Source organism: Gracilinanus agilis, chromosome 3, assembly GCF_016433145.1.
Source record: "Gracilinanus agilis isolate LMUSP501 chromosome 3, AgileGrace, whole genome shotgun sequence".
Lineage (NCBI taxonomy): Eukaryota > Metazoa > Chordata > Mammalia > Didelphimorphia > Didelphidae > Gracilinanus > Gracilinanus agilis.
The window spans coordinates 12,885,300-12,905,072 of record NC_058132.1 but is presented as its reverse complement, the minus strand read 5'-3'; the positions used below and the strand labels follow the sequence as shown (position 1 = coordinate 12,905,072).

The 19,773-nt window shown below is 39.3% G+C and overlaps 1 protein-coding gene across 2 annotated transcripts; it reads left to right on the top strand.

Annotated features, from left to right (window-relative positions):
* The first annotated feature begins 2,012 nt into the window (after positions 1-2,012).
* LOC123239880 (zinc finger protein 665-like) lies at positions 2,013-13,548 on the top strand. Of its 2 annotated transcripts, XM_044667204.1 has the most exons (3): positions 2,013-2,460; positions 4,301-4,399; positions 11,731-13,548. In XM_044667204.1, the coding sequence occupies exons 1-3, from the start codon at positions 2,316-2,318 to the stop codon at positions 13,338-13,340; spliced, it is 1,854 nt and encodes a 617-aa protein (XP_044523139.1). In that variant the 5' UTR covers positions 2,013-2,315; the 3' UTR covers positions 13,341-13,548. The 2 variants fall into 2 exon arrangements, with proteins under 2 accessions (XP_044523139.1, XP_044523140.1); XM_044667205.1 differs by lacking the exons at positions 2,013-2,460; positions 4,301-4,399 and adding an exon at positions 9,802-9,860.
* Positions 13,549-19,773: the final 6,225 nt, after the last annotated feature.

Below are 19,773 nucleotides of genomic sequence, written 5' to 3'. Positions count from 1 at the left end.
AATTCAGGGGTATAGTTGGGTATTTCTTCATTAATTGCTAAAATGCCATATCTCATTAAATTATTCAGTTAAGTTTAGAGTCTCCACTCCATTTTATTAATTGGGGTAAGAAACCTCTTTCACCCATACCAATTGCCCATATCTCTTTGTATACAAACACCCCCGGTCTCTTAGAATTAAATCATAAAATTATTGGCTATACAATTTATTAACAAAGTAATAACAGACCTAATTATAATAATTAAACTGAGAAAGATCACAACCAAAGTCATTGCAACTATAACTGCAAATGACCTTTAATTCTTAGACTCACTATTCTGTACACACAACCTACTAGGTAATATGTTTCCTCAAGAATTTTCTTCATCTTTTCAAAAATAAGTTAAAATAATTCCATTAGGAGAGACATTTTCATCTTCCTTACCTCAAAGTTTTACCAAGCCATCATTAAAAACATTTTTTTTCAGTTAACATGCATTTTTTCCCCTCTTCTCCGCACACCCCTCTTCCCCCTCCTTTTGGGAAAAGGAAAGAAAATCAAAACATTTGTAACAAATATACATAATCAAGCAAAGTAAATTCCTTTGTTGGCCACACCTAAAAATGTATGTCATCTTGAGTTCATCACTTCTCTTAAGAGGTAAATAATATGCTTTATAGTCATTGCGTTGAGCAGTCATTTTGTCTTACACTGTTGCCACTGCATAAATTGTTTTCCTGGTTTTCTTAATTTTGCTCCATCAGTTTGTACAAAGTACAAGTTTATTTTCTCAGAAACCAAGCTTGTCATAATTTTTGACTCCACAATTTTATTCTGTTTCACATCACTGTCATTTATGACTGATTAAAACAAAACAACACACATTGGATTCAGATTTTCTTTGCATTAAGTGTGCCATGATTCATCTTCCCTTGATCTTCTGCCTAACATTAAAGAGTAAAATTACTTTCTGCCTTAGAATCAATACTGTGTATTGGTTTCAAGACAGAAGATTGGTTAGGGCAAGGCAATGGGGATTAAATGATTTCCCTAGGGTTACACAGCTAGTAAATATCCAAGGTTGCATTTGAACCCAGGACTTCTCGTCTCTAAGGCCTGGCCCTCATTCCATTGAGCAAACTAGCTGCCCCCTGCCCCAACATTTAAAAAATATATTCTTTGTGTGATAGCTCTGATTTTTTTCTCTGTACAAATATCTTTTTTTTCTCATTGGTAGAAGGTAAGTTTTGTGAGGGCAGGAACTACTTTGTTTTTGTCTTTCTAATCCTGTCATAAAGTACAGTTCCCATTATAGAATAGATTCTTTTTTTTTTTTTAAACCCTTAACTTCTGTGTATTGGCTCCTTGGTGAAAGAGTGGTAAGGGTGGGCAGTGGGGGGGTGGGGTCAAGTGTCTTGCCCAGGGTCACACAGCTGGGAAGTGTCTGAGGCCAGATTTGAACCTAAGACCTCCCGTCTCTAGGCCTGACCCAATCCACTGAGCTACCCAGCTGCCCCCAATAGATTCTTAATAAATATTGATTGAGTTCATAGTGTCATAGGATTTAGAGCTAGAGCTAGAAAAGACCTGACCAGAAGTCATCTAGTTCAACCCATTTACCTTGGAGATAGAGAAGGCAGAGTGAGCTTAAGGGACTTGCACGTTGTTATGTAGTCATCAAAAAACAGAATGAAAAATAGACTGTGTTTTCCTATCTCCTTGTTGCTTTTTTCATAGAGTTTGCATCATTAGGAAGAGAAGGAAAGTATTGCCGTTAGGTACATTAGAAATAACTGCTATGGGGCAGGTAGGTGGCTCACTGGATAGAGAACCAGACCTGAAGATGAGGGCTCTTGGGTTCAAAATCTGGCCTCTTATACTCCTGGCTGTGTGACCCTGGGCAAGTAACGTAACCCTCATTGCTTAGCCTATGCCATTCTTCTACCTTAGAACTGATATATAGTATTTATTCTAAGACAGAAGGTAAGTTGTCTTTTTAAAGAAAAATAAGTAACTGCTTAGTAATGGAGAATGATTGCTACGTTGTATAGCCCGCCACTAGACATTCTGTGAGTTCCAAAAGATGTGCTTATTCTGTTGTCTGGTTTGAAAGTTGAAGAGTAAACCACCCCATTTGCTTGAATTCATTCTGGAAGGTGATGCCTGAAAAAATGTGGTGAGGCTCCATGCATACAATAGTTTTTCTTGGTGATGAGGCACATGACAGGCCCTCAAGATCCTCTTGGAATGCTAAAGTTCCGAGTGCTGTGAGAAGCCTGCAGACTTCATGCTGCATTCACAGTCTGTACAGGGAGCCACCCTTGGGTGAGCAGAAATGTGTTTGATGTTTCAGCAGCTAATGACCTTCAAAGATGTCACTGTGGACTTCACCCAGGAGGAGTGGGATCACCTGGCCCCCGCTCAGAGGGACCTATACAAGGATGTGATGCTGGAGAACTATCAGAACTTTCTCTTTCTGGGTAAGAACTGTTTTCCCCTATGGTTAAGAATCTGTCTGAAAATCCAAGGTGGGTTTTTGCATGTGCCTTAAGACTTTTAGCTAGCAAGGCGGAAGAAATTTATTGTTTATTTCTGGTTTGACAGGATATTCAAGAATACTTGGGGGCAGCTGGGTAGCTCAGTGGATTGAGAGTCAGGCCTAGAGACGGGAGGTCTTAGGTTCAAATCCGGCCTCAGACACTTCCCAGCTGGGTGACCTTGGGCAAGTCACTTGACCCCCATTGCCCACCCTTACCACTCTTCCACCTATGAGCCAATACACAGAAGTTAATGGTTTAAAAATGTAAAAAAAAAAAAATACTTGGAATGTGGAGTTATTCCTAATTCCTTTTTGGTTAAGAGACAGAGTGTTTCACTTCCTAGATAAAAAAGTTTTCTTTGTGCTTTGGAAATCCATAACTTCATTGTCCTGCTCCTGAGGTTATTCTTCAGTTTTATATTCTTATTATATTTATATTCAGTTTTAGAACAAGTAAAATAACTTCCCTTTTTTTAAAACCCTTACCTTTGTTAGGGTCCGATTCATGCGTTCCACCTGGCCAGAACTTTGGGGGTTGTATTCACAATGGAATTTCCACCTGACCCCTAGTGATTTAGTTAGGGCCTGAATAACCTTGGACACAAAGGCAGGCCCGTTATCTGATCCCAGAGAGGCAGGCACCCCAAATCTAGGAATGATTTCCTTGAGGAGCTTCTTGGCAACCACTTGAGCTGTCTCGGTCTTGGTGTGGAAGGCTCCCGGCCAACCTGAAAAGGTGTCCTCAAGAACCAGCAGGTACCAATATCTGTACTTTCCTGGTTTGACCTCTGTGAAATCGTCCTCCCAGTGTTCACAGGGGCGACTACTGTGAAGCCTGGTTCCAAGATGGGTGTCTTCTTTCGCGGCTCGAGTTAGCTGGCAAGTTTTGCATTTCTGAGCCAATTCATCTAAAAAGCTGCTGGAGCCGAGAAATCGAACCTGCCCTTTCTGGAGTGGCGTTCGCAACTTGTTGGCCCCCATGTGGGTAAGATGATGCAGGTGGGTGGAGAGAAGCTGGCCCATAGCCTGTGGGAGAAGGAGATTGCCATCTGGGTCTATGTACAGGGTACCAGACCAGTGACCCAACTTAGCCCAGACCCACTCCAGGTCAGTGGGGGAATACTGAGGTGGTTCTGATGGAGGGGCAGGGATACTAGTGTCAGGGCCGCAAGGCTCTGATAAGTCCGAATTAAGTGCAAGCTCGCACAGTGGGGCTTGTAAAGCTGCTTCCCTGGCACTTCATCAGCTCACAGATTTCCTGTTGCCTCTGGGGATGTACCTGACTGGTGTCCTGGGGTATGTACCACAGCAACTGCTCTGGGTTCTCAGAGGGCTGTGAGGAGCTCCTGGATGTCCTGGAGGTGGGACATCGGCTTACCCTCTGAGGTGACACTTTCCATCTTGGAGTCAATACTGTGTATTGGCTCCTAGGTGGAAGAGGGGTAAGGGTAGGCAATGGGGGTCAAATGACTTGCCCAGGGTCACCCAGCTGGGAAGTGTCTGAGGCTAGATTTGAACCCAGGACCTCCCATCTCTAGGCCTGACTCTCAATCCACTGAGCTACCCAGCTGTCCCCAAATAACTCTTTTTGAGCCAGAAAAACTCCTTGGTTTTGTTCCATACTTCCTGTGACCCAATACAGAGGGGTCCTTCAGAGGTGCTTTGTTACTACCCCAAGATCTTCCTAGTCTTCTCATTTTCCTTGAAGATAAAGGGATTAGAATTGAATTCTATATTGCCCTTGGTACCCAGTACTTTCCCATTTCTTCTCCCATGAGCAGGGTTTCCAATTTCCAAACCAGAAGTGATCTCCCAGCTAGAAATAGGGGAAGCAAGATGGTTGATGTTGGTGAAAGAAATTCCAAGAAACTTCTCTCCAGGTGAGTAAGTGAAAATCAGGGAGACGAAAATTGTGGCAAGCTATAGTGAAGCATTTGGGGGCAGCATGTTTGAACTCTTCTGCAACTGTCATCGTGGATCACTCCTAGTTTTTTTGAAATGGGATGACTGTGACATGGGCTCCCTTAGTCACTCATCTTCAGTTTTCAGAAATCGTCTTTCATTCAATGTGAGAGATGAGCTAGTAGGAGTCCTCCATCTTAGAAATGCAAATTGAAAAGGGAGTAAATGGCTGGGGCAGGGTTTCATGACTATAGAGAACAGAGATATGAGTGGAATCCAGGTTATCTGACCCGCAGAGCTAATGTATGCATTTGGGGACACACTTACTACATACCTTCCCGTGCTCTGTGCCACACTCATTTTAATTCTTCAGAGGCTAAGATATTCTGTATTTCTTACTCATATAGCCCTAGTGGCAGACTGTCAAAAAGATTGACCTTTGCTTTCATGGAAAGTATAGAGCTTTGTAGTTTCCAAGAGCCAGTCTTGCTTGTTCTCTTCCTCTTGTTGAACCCTAGATCGAATTTGTTTGTCTTTCCTCTGGGTCCCAAATATATACTGATGAACAAGATGTACAAGCTACTTATCCATGTGATATGGGCAGTAAGGATTCTGCACCTACTTAGGATGGAGGGTCAGGCCAATTTTGCTCTCCAGTGTTGGAATTTAATCTACTCACCACAGTGCCACACATAAACAAGATCTGGAGGACCTTCCCCTATGCAAGGGAACCCACTCTTGAACCTAGACTCGGTGCTAGATCTCCTCCACCACAGTGGCAAACAAGTTTAGCAGGCACACATCTCTCTTTTATGCCTCAAAGTTGTTTTTTGATCAAAGGTCATTGAGCAGGATCATTTCTTTCATTATGCCTTTTAAGATGGCTTGAATGATTTTTTTTTAACCCCAACCTTCCATCTTAGAATCAGGGCTAAGTGTTGGTCCCAAGGCAGAAGAGGGGCAAAGGCTAGGCAGGGGAGGTTAAATGATTTGCTCAAGGTCACATAGGAAGGGTCTCCTGATCAATTTGAAGCCAAGATTTCCTCTCCCTAGGCCTGGCTCTCTTATCTATAGAGTCACCTAGCTGCCAGTTTTGAATGATTTTAATGGAAATCAGGCTCTATTTGAAAATTCCTCTTAGGTGACATTTTGCTTAATTCTATCAAATGCTTTTAAGTAGTCAGCTGTGAGCACAAATGAGATCCTAATTCTCTATATCAGCCAATCCCAATCGTTAAAAGGTAAATGTGTTGCTAAATGCCACTTGTTTTCTAGAAATAGCCTCATCTGGGATGTCCTTGGCTAAAGTACTGAGGACCAATAAGTATTTCATTTAAGTGGGAGAGTGGTTAAGTCAGGCATTTATACAGTTCCGAACATGTGCCAGGCACTATGCAAAAGGATTCTACTCTGAGGGAGCTCACAGTCTAATGGAGGAGATGACGTAGAAATTACTCTACAGACCAGAGATCTCTAGCATCTATTAAAGGTCGTCTGAGAGTGAAGGTTTTAGTAGTAAAGGGCATTAGGCATGGCTTCTTGCAGAAGATGGGTTTTTACCTGGGACTTGAAGGAAGCCAATAAGTGGAGTCCAGAAGGGAAGGAAGCCCAGGCCTTTGAAAACAGACGAGTAGGAAGATAGCAAGTTATGTGTGAAGAACAGCAAGGAGGCCAGTTACTGGGTCTATAGTGTGCATAAAGTGATGGAAGAAGACTACATGGGTAGGAAGGAGCCAGGTTATGGAGGGCTTTCAAAGCCAAACAGGATTTTATATTTGATCTTGGAGACAATCAAGAACATAATTTATTGAACAGGGGACTGACATGGTCAGGCCTACACATGGGATCACTTTGAGAAACTGAGGAAAAAATGAACTAGAATCAGGGAGAGGCTTGTAGATGAAGTGACTGACCCATGAGACCATTTTGTCTAGTATTAGTAAAGTTTCAGATTTACCCCATACCTTTGGCATCTTCTCCTTTGAGGTACCTTCTACATCTTTCTCTCAACACCCTCACATCTGTGTCATCTTGAGCAGTATTCTTCTACACATGCACATGTGTGTGCACACATGCGCATGCACACAGACACACACACAGAGTCCAAACTGACTGCTTTACTTGTCTTAGGGCCTAATGGTTACACTGCCCTTGATAGGAAAAACAATTTATTATAATAATTTATTTTAAACCCCTGCCTTCTGTCTTAGAATCATTTTTAAGACAGAAGAGCAGCAAGAGTTAGGCATTCGGGTTAACTGACTTGCCCAGGGACACACATCTTAGAAGTGCCTGAGACCAGATTGAACCTAGGACCTCCCATCTCTAGGCCTGCTTCTTTATCCACTGTGCTACCTGCATGCCCCGATTTTTACAAATCTTTTCTCTATTTTTTTGTCCTACTGTTTTCATCCTTAAAGGATTTCGTCCTTGGGTTTAGTTGCATGTCTTGCCATGTTTTCTCAAAACTGATTTCACTTTTTGCCGTTTCTCTCTACTTTATGAAATTATGTTATTCATCCCCCTCAATGATATTCTAAAAATAAATTTTTATGTTAACCCAGTGTTACTTTTGCCAGCAGTCTCTCATTTGGCAAGTAAAACAGATATTTACTGCATTAGCTTTTCTGGGCCCTTGTTTCCTGTTGTGGCAATTAATTTCCATTGGTTAAATTTGTGAAGAAAGTTACTACAATCAATGTTGTGATTTCTGTTGTCCATTCACACTTGTGATTTTCATTTACTTGTTAATTGATTAATAATAATCAATAATTGTTAAATTGTTAAAAATTTGGTGTTTGATTTCTTTGCCACATCTTTCTCATCATTAGTTTTTCTTTTTAAATTCTTATTCCAGCTTTAAGTTGATACGATTGTATACAAATAGCTAATTCAGCAATAGCTGCCACATCTGTAACAAATCTTATGCTTCATTTTTTGCATTGTGTTCTGTGGTGCTTGTCATGTCTAGCATCCCCCAATACTTTCCTTGAAGAAAGTGTTTATGATATAAAGTCATGAAGCTTCCATGCTCTACCATATATTTCTTCCTTATCTTTTTTCACTTTTGCATTGAAGTTATCGAAGGTAGGTTGATTTAAATTTGAGGAACTTTTCAAGTTCTTTGTAGAATTTCCCTTTTCATCTTCAGCAACTGGTGTTAGTACATAAACTGCAATTATTTTCATGGTGGTCTTTTTGCATATATTTATGATTACTGCAATAGATCAAGACAGGATATCCCATGAAGTACTGTTTGCCATTGGTCATATGATTAAACATATTAGTTCAGGGACAGCTAGATGGCTCAATGGATTGAGTCTAGGCCTAGAATTAAGCTGCCCTGGGTTCAGATCTGGCCTCAGATACTTCCTAGCTTGGGTGGCCCTGGGCAAGTCACTTAATCTCCATTGCCTAGCCCTTACCACTCTTCTGCCTTGAAACCAATTCTTAGTACTGATTCTAAGATGTAATCTAAGGATTAAAAAGAAAAGAACCATATCAAGCCTTGTGACATGATAAAAATCTATTCCATTGATTCCTTTCATTACCTCCCCAAGTAGCACTTGTGACCCATCCTTCCATTTAGCTGTAACTTCTTTATTTTCTCTGGTTATGTTTGCCACAAGAATCGTGAGATCTGCATGAATTGCCTTTCTAGGAACCCCCGTGTCCCAGACTTGGGGATTGACCTCTTCCCATATAGAGGTAGGAAGGTGGGGATCTGCTTAAAGGCTCATCTGAAAGTGTGGAAGTACCAGCATAAGGAGGAACCTCTGGCAAGGCTGAAATGTGTCCCCATTTAGTTCCTCCAGCAATATGTACATTCATTTTTGGTCATTAGACAAGGATCTTGCATTTATAGTTTTTTTTAAAATTTTTTTTTTTTATTTTAAATCCTTAACTTCTGTGTATTGACTTATAGGTGGAAGAGTGGTAAGGGTAGGCAATGGGGGTCAAGTGACTTGCCCAGGGTCACACACCTGGGAAGTGTCTGAGGCCGGATTTGAACCTAGGACCTCCTGTCTCTAGGTCTGGCTCTCAATCCACTGAGCTACCCAGCTGCCCCCTATATTTTTTTTTTTTTAAGTCAAATCAAAGGGTATAAATGAGTGATTCTCAATACCTTCTGCTGCCTTTACCACCACTCTGCTGCTGTCACTGCAGAAATGGGAAAAGGGTCTAGGTTTGTGATAGCAAACCTTTTAGAGACCTCGTGCCATGTCCTTCCCCTACCTGCCCTGCCTTACCAGACTGAGTGCTCCCTACACACACATACACCTCACCTGCAGGGAAGGGAAGAAGTGCCCCCATTAGGCTGCTGTACAGAGGGGTGGGTGAGGTAGGGAATGGCCTCAGGTGGGTGGAGAGGGGGAGGGGAGCAGCCCAACTCATCCCTCTGGCTTGCTAATAAGGAGCTCTGTCAGACAATAGTGCACATGCTGACAGAGAGAGTTCTGCATGCTAGCTATGACATGTGTGCCATAGGTTCACCAGCACAGGTCTAGGTGGAACTGAGGGAGGTTTTTGTTGTTTTCTTTGTTTAATGGACTGCTCTGTCCTATCTTCTGGTGATGTAATTTTGGATAGTCGTCAGGAAACAGATTCAGGCTGTCATCTGGGCCACACTGCAACCCAACCAACTTAGATATTGCCCAGTAGTATCTTAGCCTATTCCTAGAGTTATTCAGTATTCTACTAGCATTCCTATAGCCACATTTCAGTTTGTCAGTTATATATCTAAAAAAGTGAGAGATAGAAGTGCACATCAACTCCAAATGTGATCTGAATAGTACAGGATATAGTTACTCAGCTGGGTGGTATGGTCTGATCACTCACTGTGTAAACATTACATCAGGCTAAGATTCAGTTAGCTTGAAAGATTGAGATTTCGAAGCAGTGTGGTCTTCTTGATAGAGGGCTAGTCTCAAAGTCAGGAAGACCTAGAATCAAGCACTGCCTTTGACACCTATAGTATTTGAGGAGAGGAGGCTCAGACCTTCATTGTTGGATGAAGTTCCTTGAAGGGAGGACTCTGCACCAATAAAATCTCAAGTCCAGACCCTAAAATTGATTTGGATTTTTTCATGACCACCACGTGTTGTTCCAGTTGTGGTGAACAAAATCTGAAATTTTGAACATGATCTGCTTTCAAAATAGGACTTTGTATCCTATAATTATGCAATTAATATTTTAAATCCAAATTTAGAACATTATATATTCATTAAATTTTACTCTTTATTTATGCATTTTTTGAGGCTGCAGAGTTCAATGAAAAATTTGTGAATCTATTTTATTTTTACATGTTTTTTCCCATTTCCCTTCTCTCCCTCCTAGAGAGCCATCTTATTATCAAAAAAAGAGGAAAAGAAGACAATTCAGTAAAACTAACCAACATATCAGAACTGCTCAATGAAATTGGAGGGTCTCATTGCCATGGTGACTGGCCACACTACAAATTTCTATTATCCCACCTCTGCTGGACCCTGTTTGAGCAAGAAAGTCCTTTTATTTCTCTCTGATTGATTCCCTATCTGATTTTCTGCAGAAACTATTCAAAACTTTCTTTTCCCTCTTTAACCTCCATGTACCTTCTCCCTTCCCTTTTTCTCAGCTGGGGACTTGCCTCTAACTTAATTGAAAAAATGTATGATTATGAACTCCCTATTTTCCCATTCTCTTCATCTCAAAACCAATTGACATTATTTCCCACTTTCTTCCTTTCCCCTAGTCTCAGACAGAAAAGTGACCCTTCTTGCCAAATAGAACCCTTCTACAGGTACACTTGAAAAACCTTTCAATCATCCTTTCAAGAGAATTCTTTCTTCCTTTTCTCAGCCAGATTCTTTGGAAAAGTTGTCTGTACTCACTGTCTCCATTCTCCTCTCTTTTCTTAAGTCTTACCACTTCGGCCTCTGATCACTTCATTCTGATGAAACTGGCCTTTCTGAGGTTATCAGCAAACTTTAACTTATCTGATTGGATAGTCTTTTCTCAGTCCTAATCCTTCTTGGCCTGTCTGCTACATTTCCTACTGTTGAACACTCCTCTAGAATGCTGTCTCCTCTGGGATTTTGTGGCTTTTGGTCTCCTCTGTTACATTTCTTATCTGCATGACTGTTCCTTTTCAGTCTCCTTCGCTGCCTAATCCACCAGCTGAATGTCCTAGAGATGACATTTTAAACAGATATTATCAGTTCCCCTCTTTCTCATTTTTTATTTTCTGTGATGTAGTCATCTATTTTCCATTCTCCTGACCATATCTTAAATATAGATTTAGTTGTTCAATGTATTGTCATTAACAAAAATGAAAATTTTACATACATTTATATTGAAGAAAAAAAGTTTTTTCTAGGTTCCTAACTCACTTTGTGTCACGGACCCTTTAACATTCTGAGGAAACCTATGAATCCTTTCCCAGAATATTTGTTGCTTACATTAATTGAAGAAAATGTCAAATTTCAGTTAGAAATGAGCAATTTTTTACAGACCCTCTATGAATAGTGGAGTCAAACAGTTCACAACTTCCTTGATCAATGGAAGGCAAGTTAAGAACCTCTGATAGGGCAGCTAGGTGGCACAGTAGAGAGGTTGGCCTGGAAATGAGAGCTTCTGGGTTCAAATCTGGCCTCAGATACTTCCTAGCTGTGGGCAAGTCACTTAACTCCAATTGCTCTTATCCCTTATTGCTCTCCTGCTTTTGAACCAATATCTAGTTTTGGTTCTAAGATGGAAGGTAAGAATTAAAAAAAAAAAAAAAAGCCCTCTAATGTCTAATTATAGAGAATGTCATTTAGGTTTTCAATAGTTTATTAAAAGAATTCTTTGATTAAGATTACTCAGAGAGCCTAAACCTTCCTGGTTCTTCTGTCATTTCAACATCTATTTTTCTAGCCATTAACAGCAAATACCTTGCTGAAATTTAAATATCAAATGTTTATAGTTTGCCTTGTCAGGCTTGTTTTGGTTGTCTTTGTTTTCTGGCAGAGATCAGAATTATATTACGATTAGAAACTCATCATTATCAGAATCAACCTGCTTTAACTTTCTTAAAATTTAGATGTTTTCTCGAAACTTACTAATAGTTATTCTATTATGATATTTATAAATGCCTTTAGATGAGAATTCCTTTGATATTGGCCACCTAATTATCTTAATCACTTTAATTCTTTAGCTCCATGTTACTACTTATGGTTCTACTCTTTATAGATTGAATATCATTCTAATTAATATAATTGTCATTTTGATAACAGTAATTTCCTTTTGGAAAAATGAGAAGGAATTATTGATACTGTCATATTTCTTTCAGATCCTCTTTGTCAGAAGAGTACATTTGAAACCAAGAACTCAACTCTAGAGGAGAGTAATTTTATGGGAGAATCATCCATGAGAAGATTTCCAGTGAATACTAATGAATGTGGTGAAACCTTCAGGCAGATGGAACACCTTATTATACATCAGAGAATTCAGACTGGAGGGAAATCGCATCAATGTAATGAATGTGAAAAAGCCTTCAGCTGTAACTCAGGCCTTAGTGTACATCAGAGAAATCCAACTGGAGAGAAATCCTATCAGTGTAACCAATGTGGGAAAACCTTCAATTATAACTCATACCTTACTGTACATGAAAGAATTCATACTGGATTAAAACCATATAAATGTACTGAATGTGGAAAAGCATTCAGAGAGAGGAGATACCTTACAATACATCTTAAAATTCATACTGGAGAGAAATCCTATAAATGTAATCAATGCGGGAAAGCCTTCAGCCAGAGGGGAAGCCTTAATTTACATCAGAAAATTCATACTGGAGAAAAATCCTATAAATGCATTGAATGTGGGAAAGCCTTCATCTCCTGTTCAGTCCTTACTATACACCAGAGAATTCATACTGGAGAAAAACCATATAAATGTAATAATTGTGAGAAAGCCTTTAGACAGAGAGGACACCTTACTGATCATCAGAAAATGCATACTGGAGAGAAATCCTATAAATGTAATGAATGTGGGAAAGCCTTCAGAGATAGGGGATACCTTATGATACATCAGAAAATCCATACTGGAGAGAAATCTTATTTATGTAATGAATGTGGCAAAGCCTTCAGAGAGAGAGGCCATCTTACTATACATCAGAAAATTCATACTGGAGAGAAATCCTATAAATGTAATGAATGTGGGAAAGCCTTCAGGCAGAAAGGGAACCTTGCTGTACATCAGAAAATTCATACTGGAGAAAAACCATTTAAATGTAATATATGTGGGAAAGCCTTCAGGGATAAGGGATATCTGGTTGTACATCAGAGAATTCATACTGGAGAAAAACCATTTAAATGTAATGTGTGTGAAAAAGCTTTCACAGATAAGGGATACCTTACTATACATCAGAAAATTCATACTGGAGAGAAATCCTACAAATGTAATGTATGTGGGAAAGCTTTCAGAGATAAGGGATACCTTGCTGTACATCACAGAATTCATACAGGAGAAAAACCATTTATATGTAATATATGTGGGAAAGCCTTCACAGACAAGGGTTACCTTACAATACACATGAAAGTTCACACTGGAGAGAAGTCCTATAAATGTAATGAATGTGGCAAATCATTTAGCTCCAACTCAGGCCTTACTATGCATCATAGAATTCATACTGGAGAGAAACCGTATATATGTAATGAATGTGGAAAAGCCTTTAGACAGAGGGGAACCCTTAATGATCATCAGAGAGTTCATACTGGAGAGAAATCCTATAAATGTAATGAATGTGGTAAAGCCTTCAAAGAAAAGAGATATCTTACTATACATCACAGGATCCATACTGGAGAGAAGTCTTATAAATGTTGTGAGTGTGGGAAAGCATTTAGACAAAAAGGAAACCTTGCTGTACACCAGAGAATTCATATTGGAAAAGAATCTTTTTAATTCAGAAAATATGAAAAAAATTTAGGTACAAGACATTCTTTGTTTAGAGAGAACCTCATTCAGTCAGTGTACACTCAGCATATAAAATCTTTCACTTAGAAAGGAAAAGTTGCCAAATATTAAATCAGGGAATTATTAGATGTGAAATTTGAAACCTAGACCCTTTAAAATTTTATAGATGGCAGAGTTGATGGATAGGAAGTCAGCTGATCATATTGAAAGTGAGTAGCAGACTTCAGAGTAGAACTGATATCTTAGTTAAATACAGGTTGTTGTTTCCCATGTTATTCCATGCTACCTCTATAATTCATAACCTATACATTCAAAGAATATAAACAAGTCTTTATAAGTCTGTCATATTATATAGAAGTGGCATTCATTACTTTAGGAATTTCAGAACAGGAAAGGACTTCAGAAGCTATTTAGTCCAACCTGTATATGAAAGCAGTCTTATTATATATTCAACAAGGGATCACCCAGCCTTTGCCTAAAAATGTTCAGTGAGCGGTAAGATACTGCCTCCCAAGGCAGCTCACTCCTCATCAGCTTGAGGGTAAGAAGGATATGAATGTGTGTATAGATAGATATTTTGAAATGAATGTGATATAAAATAAATGGCATCAATTAGGTATCTGTTTTATTTAAAGAGAAACTGCTGATCTATATTGGTAAAGGGAGTTTTCTCACTGGGAATTTCCTACATCAATGAAATCAATAATCTGTTGCAAAAAAACTAAAAACATTTCTGTACATCAAATAACATGTAAAGCACTTTGCAAACTATAAAATGCTACATAACTGCTGGCTATCATTATCTACATGAATATATATCTGAATATATTATGTAACATAGCCCAGAACTGAACACCATACTAAAGATGTGGCCTTGCCAATATACAATTAAGCATCATCCCATCCTTACTCTTAGAACTTATTTTGTCAGTGCAATACAGGACAGCATTAGATTTTTTTTGGCTATCTTATTAAATGGGTGACTAATTGAACTTGCAGTTAGCCTAAAGCCACATATTTCTCACTATCTAAATGTACTTCCCTTTGAATTGTGAAGTTGGTTTTCTGACATAAGCATAAAACAATTTTATGCACCCTTATTAAAGCTAATTTTCTTAGATCAAGCCCAGTGACCTATTAAGATCTTTTTGAATCATGATGTTATCCCACGTCTTAGCTATTATTTCTAATATTGCATCAGCAAATTTGATAAGGATGCTATCGAAGCCTGTAGAATATACATTTAAGGGCAAGAGAGTATTTTGCTTATATGTAATTTTTGTGTGGTCAGTGCCTATCAGATCAACCAACCAACAAAGCATTCCATAAGCTTTTACTCAAGGCCAGCCAGTCATTGTGCCAGGTTCCAGGGACACAGATACGAAGAATGAGGTCATCCCTGCTGTCACGCTTAGGTTCTGAGGGAGACAACAAAGTAAGGATATGCATTTCAAGTGTGGACAACGGGCAGCAGAAAGGCTTAGAAAAGGGAGATGATGTTTCCTGTAAGAGGAAGAGACGACCTAGCTGGCTGGATTGCAAAGTGGAGAATGATGTGGAATGAGGCTCACTGACAGCTGAGACAATTCTTACTGATTATCTAGGACAGATCCTGGTCAGAGTAGCAATAACAACTAGTCCTTGGGACAACTTGCAGCCATCACAGAGCTTGGGTGTTGCATATCTTGCTCTGGATAACTGGTGGGTATTTTCAATGGTACGATGATACACAACATCCCATCCTAAAAGTCTGTGACACCCCCCAAGTACATGTAGGGTCTAGGGGAATATGGACTTAAAGTTTTAGAGGATAATGCTCCTCTGTGGATGGTGTGGCTTCTCTGCTAGGTGTGTTAGGATGCTGTCCTCTACAAAAGTTAAAAAAAAAAAAAAAAAAGGAACTGACAGTCCAGTAGAAGGTACGATATGCAAAACAAACAAATGAGATTGGATAAATGGGAGATAATCAGCAGAGGGAAGGCACTATCATTATAAACTATTGAGAAAGGCTTCTTGTAGAAGTTGGGACTTGAAGAAGAAAGCTGGAAGCTAGACAAGCTAGCAGGCAGAGATGAAGTAGGGAATTCCAGGGATGAGGGATAGCCATTGGAGATGCATGAATTTGGGAGGTAAAGTGTCTCATTTCAAAAAGGAGGCCAATCTTGCTGGATTGTAGAGGATCTGGCCTTCTTTGGGGAGAGGGTGATGGCATAAAGGAGACTATGGCAAAGACATTTCTGTCCCCCAAGTGACTTCTCAGGAGGCCTCCATTATGCTGGCTACTAGGTGTTTAAATCCCTGATTTTATTTAAGCCCCACAGAGTGTGAACAAGTGTTCATTAGCTAATCAAACAAACTTTGTCGGAAAGATTCCTACAGTTCACTGAAGGTCTTTCAGTGACATAAATTGATCAGCCTTTTTACACTTAATCTAAAACATTAATTAAGCAAGACTCTAGATCAGTGATGGGCAAACTTTTTAAAGAGGGGGCCAAAGGAAAGGAAATGCTCATCTGTCAGTCTGTTTCTAAGGCAATTCTTTCGAAATTTCATTGTATTGTATCCTACTCCTTGTATTCCTTAGATTAGGAATAACCTGTGCTGGCAAATGGAATATTTCAGGGGGCTACATCTGGCTGTAGTTTGCCCATCACTGCTTTAGATGTATTCTTACCTGGTTAAGGTATCTATACATCTTGTCACATTTTTTACATGAATGAGGGTAATTATCTAGACCAGGAGTCTTTAGCTTGGAGACTGTTAACATATTTTAAAAATACTTCATCACTTTGTTTCAAAACAATTATTTTCCTGTGTAATTCTAAGAATTTAGGCAACTAGGTGATGCAGAAAATAGAGAACTGGACTTAGCATTAGGAAGACCTGAGTTCAAACTCAGCCTTAAGCTCTTAGTAGCTCTCTGACCTTGAGTATGTTACTTAACTTCTGCCTCAGTTTTCTCACCTGTAAAATGGGAATACTACTAGCATCTACCTCCCAAGTTCATTGTGAGAATGAAATGAAAATATTTGTATGGTGCTTTACAAACCCTAAAATACTAGATAAATGCTTAGCCCATTATCATCTATATTGTATTTTAGAAATTTAAAAATATTATGAGAAGGGAACACTGAGCAATAGCCCAAGGAGTCTGTGGCAGAGAATATGGTTGAGAATCCTAGGACTAGCCTGACCCACCCCACCCCTTTTACATTTACATAGGTGCTTTTTATTTTTTAATTTTTTAAAATCTTAGAATCTTCCAATTCTAAGGTAGAAGAGTGATGAGGGATTGGCAGTTGAGATTAACACAGCTAGGAAGTATCTTTGGCTGGTTTTGATTCCAGGTCCTTCCAACTCCAGATTTGGTGCTCTATCCATTGTACTACTAGCTGTCCCTCATTTGCATAGATACTTAAATATTTCTTGAATGCATGGATAGATATTAAACAGTAGGAAACAAATCACTTTATTCCAAAATAATCTAAGGAAGACTCCCTGTTCAGGAGGACTAATTACTTAATAATTCATGTAATTCATTTCAGTAACTCTTTAAAAGTGTAGTTTGCCATGACTTTTTTTTTTTTTTTTAAAATTTTAAACCCTTAACTTCTGTGTATTAACTTATAGGTGGAAGATTGGTATAGGGTAGGCAATGGGGGTCAAGTGACTTGCCCAGGGTCACACAGCTGGGAAGTGTCTGAGGCCGGATTTGAACCTAGGACCTCCCGTCTCTAGGCCTGGCTCTCAATCCACTGAGCTACCTAGCTGCCCCCTGCCATGACTTTTTGATGACTCCATACTAGCTTTTATTTGTTCCCTTCCTTGTCTGGATGTTCATTAACCAATGGACAGTAATGCTGGCTCTAATAATACATTCTGGAATATTGTCAGGCTCCTGGGTAGGGTACTGTTCTTGTCAGGACATCTGCCCTCCAGCCCTGTGATTCCTCTTGAGCTACCTAGTCGGGTGGCACAGAGATAAATGGAATCATAAAGATCTGAATTCAAATCTGGCCTCAGACACTTAGTTGTATGACCCTGAGCAAGTCACAACATCTATCTGCCTCAGTTGTTTCCACTGTAAAATGAGGATAATAATAGCACTGATCTTAGAGCAGTATTGCGATGATCAGACCCAGCTGGTAGTAGGCATCATATAAAAAATCTCTCTTTCCACCCAACCTTGTCCACAGAATTTTGTATTTCACTAACAGTGGCTCAGTGATGACCAACATCTGGCAAATCAATGAATGAAAAAGTATTACTCACCAACTACATGCCAGGTGTTATGTTAGGTACTGGGAATCAAAATACAAAATCGAAGATGACTGCCCTTTTAAGATTACATTCTAGGAAGAGACAAGGGAGCTGCTTGCTGTCATTCCACTTATCACTGCCCACATTGCCTATAGATGACTAGGCCATCAATGCCCCCTCATCATTTTTTTTTTGTTGAGAACACTCTACCTGATTCTGCCAAGACTATCAGTATTCCTGGGTGACCTTTTTAAAATCAAATTTGGAGATTATTTGAAACTAAATGGAAGGATGGCTAGCATACTGGATGATACGTCTCAAGATCCAGATCTTGACAGGGTGGGTTAATGAGCCAAATTTAACACGCTAAAATTTAATAACTGAATTTGTGGCAAAGATGGCAATTGGAAGTTTTAGTCTAAGCTCATTTCTCTTTAGAACTATCCCAAGAAGGACTGAGTACTAGATGAAGCAACAATTCAATGAAACTAAATTAGGATCATTTTATTTTCTCTCTAGGAAAAGAAGGTGGCTGGAAGCCTCCCACTATTATGATTGGGTATCCAAGCCCAGAATCTTCTCTGGTAAAGATGACTTAAAGCCTGGGATGTCTCAGTTCCTGACTTTTAGGAGCCATTACAAGGCCTGCCCAAGGAAACATGGGAAAGAGGACCAAATCAGCAGGATGAGAGCTCTTTTTGCTCTGGAGACAAAGAGTCATCTCCATCTAGTGGAGTTTTTTCAGGACCCAAGAAGAGGGATCAGACTGAGATCATCATGCATTTGGGCCACTAGAGGGCAAGGTCTAGTTCTTTATCTTGGGTTGCTGCTATAGAAGAGGGTATGGAGGGAGGCCTTAGACTAGTCGCCCTGTAGGAAAGATCATAGGCACAATTTGTAGTGAGTGTGGTAGTAGATAGAGCCTGATGCTTACCTTGAAGATATGAGTAAAGAAAAGTCCTAATATAGTGAAGAAATCTTGTGAGTTAAACAGATGACTCAAAGGGAAATTCAGGAAAATAACTCCATAAGTAATGCCTCATTTAAAAAAAAAAAAAGAAAGAAAGAAATGGCTTGGTCCCAAGGACTCCTAGAAAGGTAGGTTATAAGAAATGAAGCAGATTTTTTCCAAAGGAAATTAGAGCACAGAGAAAATGGGAAGCTTGGGATAAAAAGTGGAAAGTGTATTCGGGTGGTGGACTATCTCAACAAGAACAAGGCAATGAGACAAATTAAAAGACTGAAAAATTGGTAGGACAGGTGAGGAATCTTCTATCAAAAACACCTAACAAGGATGGGAAGAGAGAATTTTTTTTAATTACGTAATTAGTTTATTTGTGTTTTAAATGCATATTACATAAACAGAATTCTTTCACTCCCTTCTTCCTATCCCCTCCCCCCCCNAAAGTAAACTTTGTAATTCTAATTTAAAGATGTAAAACTGGTTAGTTATATATTTCCTTATAGTCAAAGTTCCAATGGTAATTTTAACACCAATTAAACTGTGCTTTAAAATTTTTAATTTCAATGACATATACATAAATCCATTTCAATCACTAAGTTCTTCCTCATCACTGAAATATGCACTTTTCTTTATCCTTGGGCATCTTGAATCATCTGATGTTAAGGGTTCACTTGCACTGGGTTTCCATCTTTGTTGATCTTCAATTTTGGCTTGCTGGAAAGCTATGACTTGGCTGAGGCTATGGAGAGCAGGGTCTTCTCCTTCATCTTCACTTTCTTCCACTTCTTCAATTTCTTCTTCCAATTCAATAATTTTCTTTCTTTTTTGGTGGTTCACGTTCTCTAAACACATTTTTAGGACAAGCATAACTTAGGTGACCTGTTTCTCCACACTCACAACACCGAGATTTATCAAAGTAGTCACACCTTCGGATGAACTCAGCAGCTCTTCCATTGTCAATAGCAATGCTTGCTTTGATCACTCTTCCAAATAACTTTACTCTTCCTGGTATCTTTGTCTTTCATAACAGTAACTTTTACAACTTTTCCATATTTGGAAAATATCCTTTATAAGTCATTGTTTGTCAGAGAAAAAGGCAAGTTGGATACATACACAGTACTTTTACTTCTAAAAGGTTTACAAGAAATAACATCCTACAAAACTGGAATTATCCTATGGTGGAGGGAGGGAAAGGAG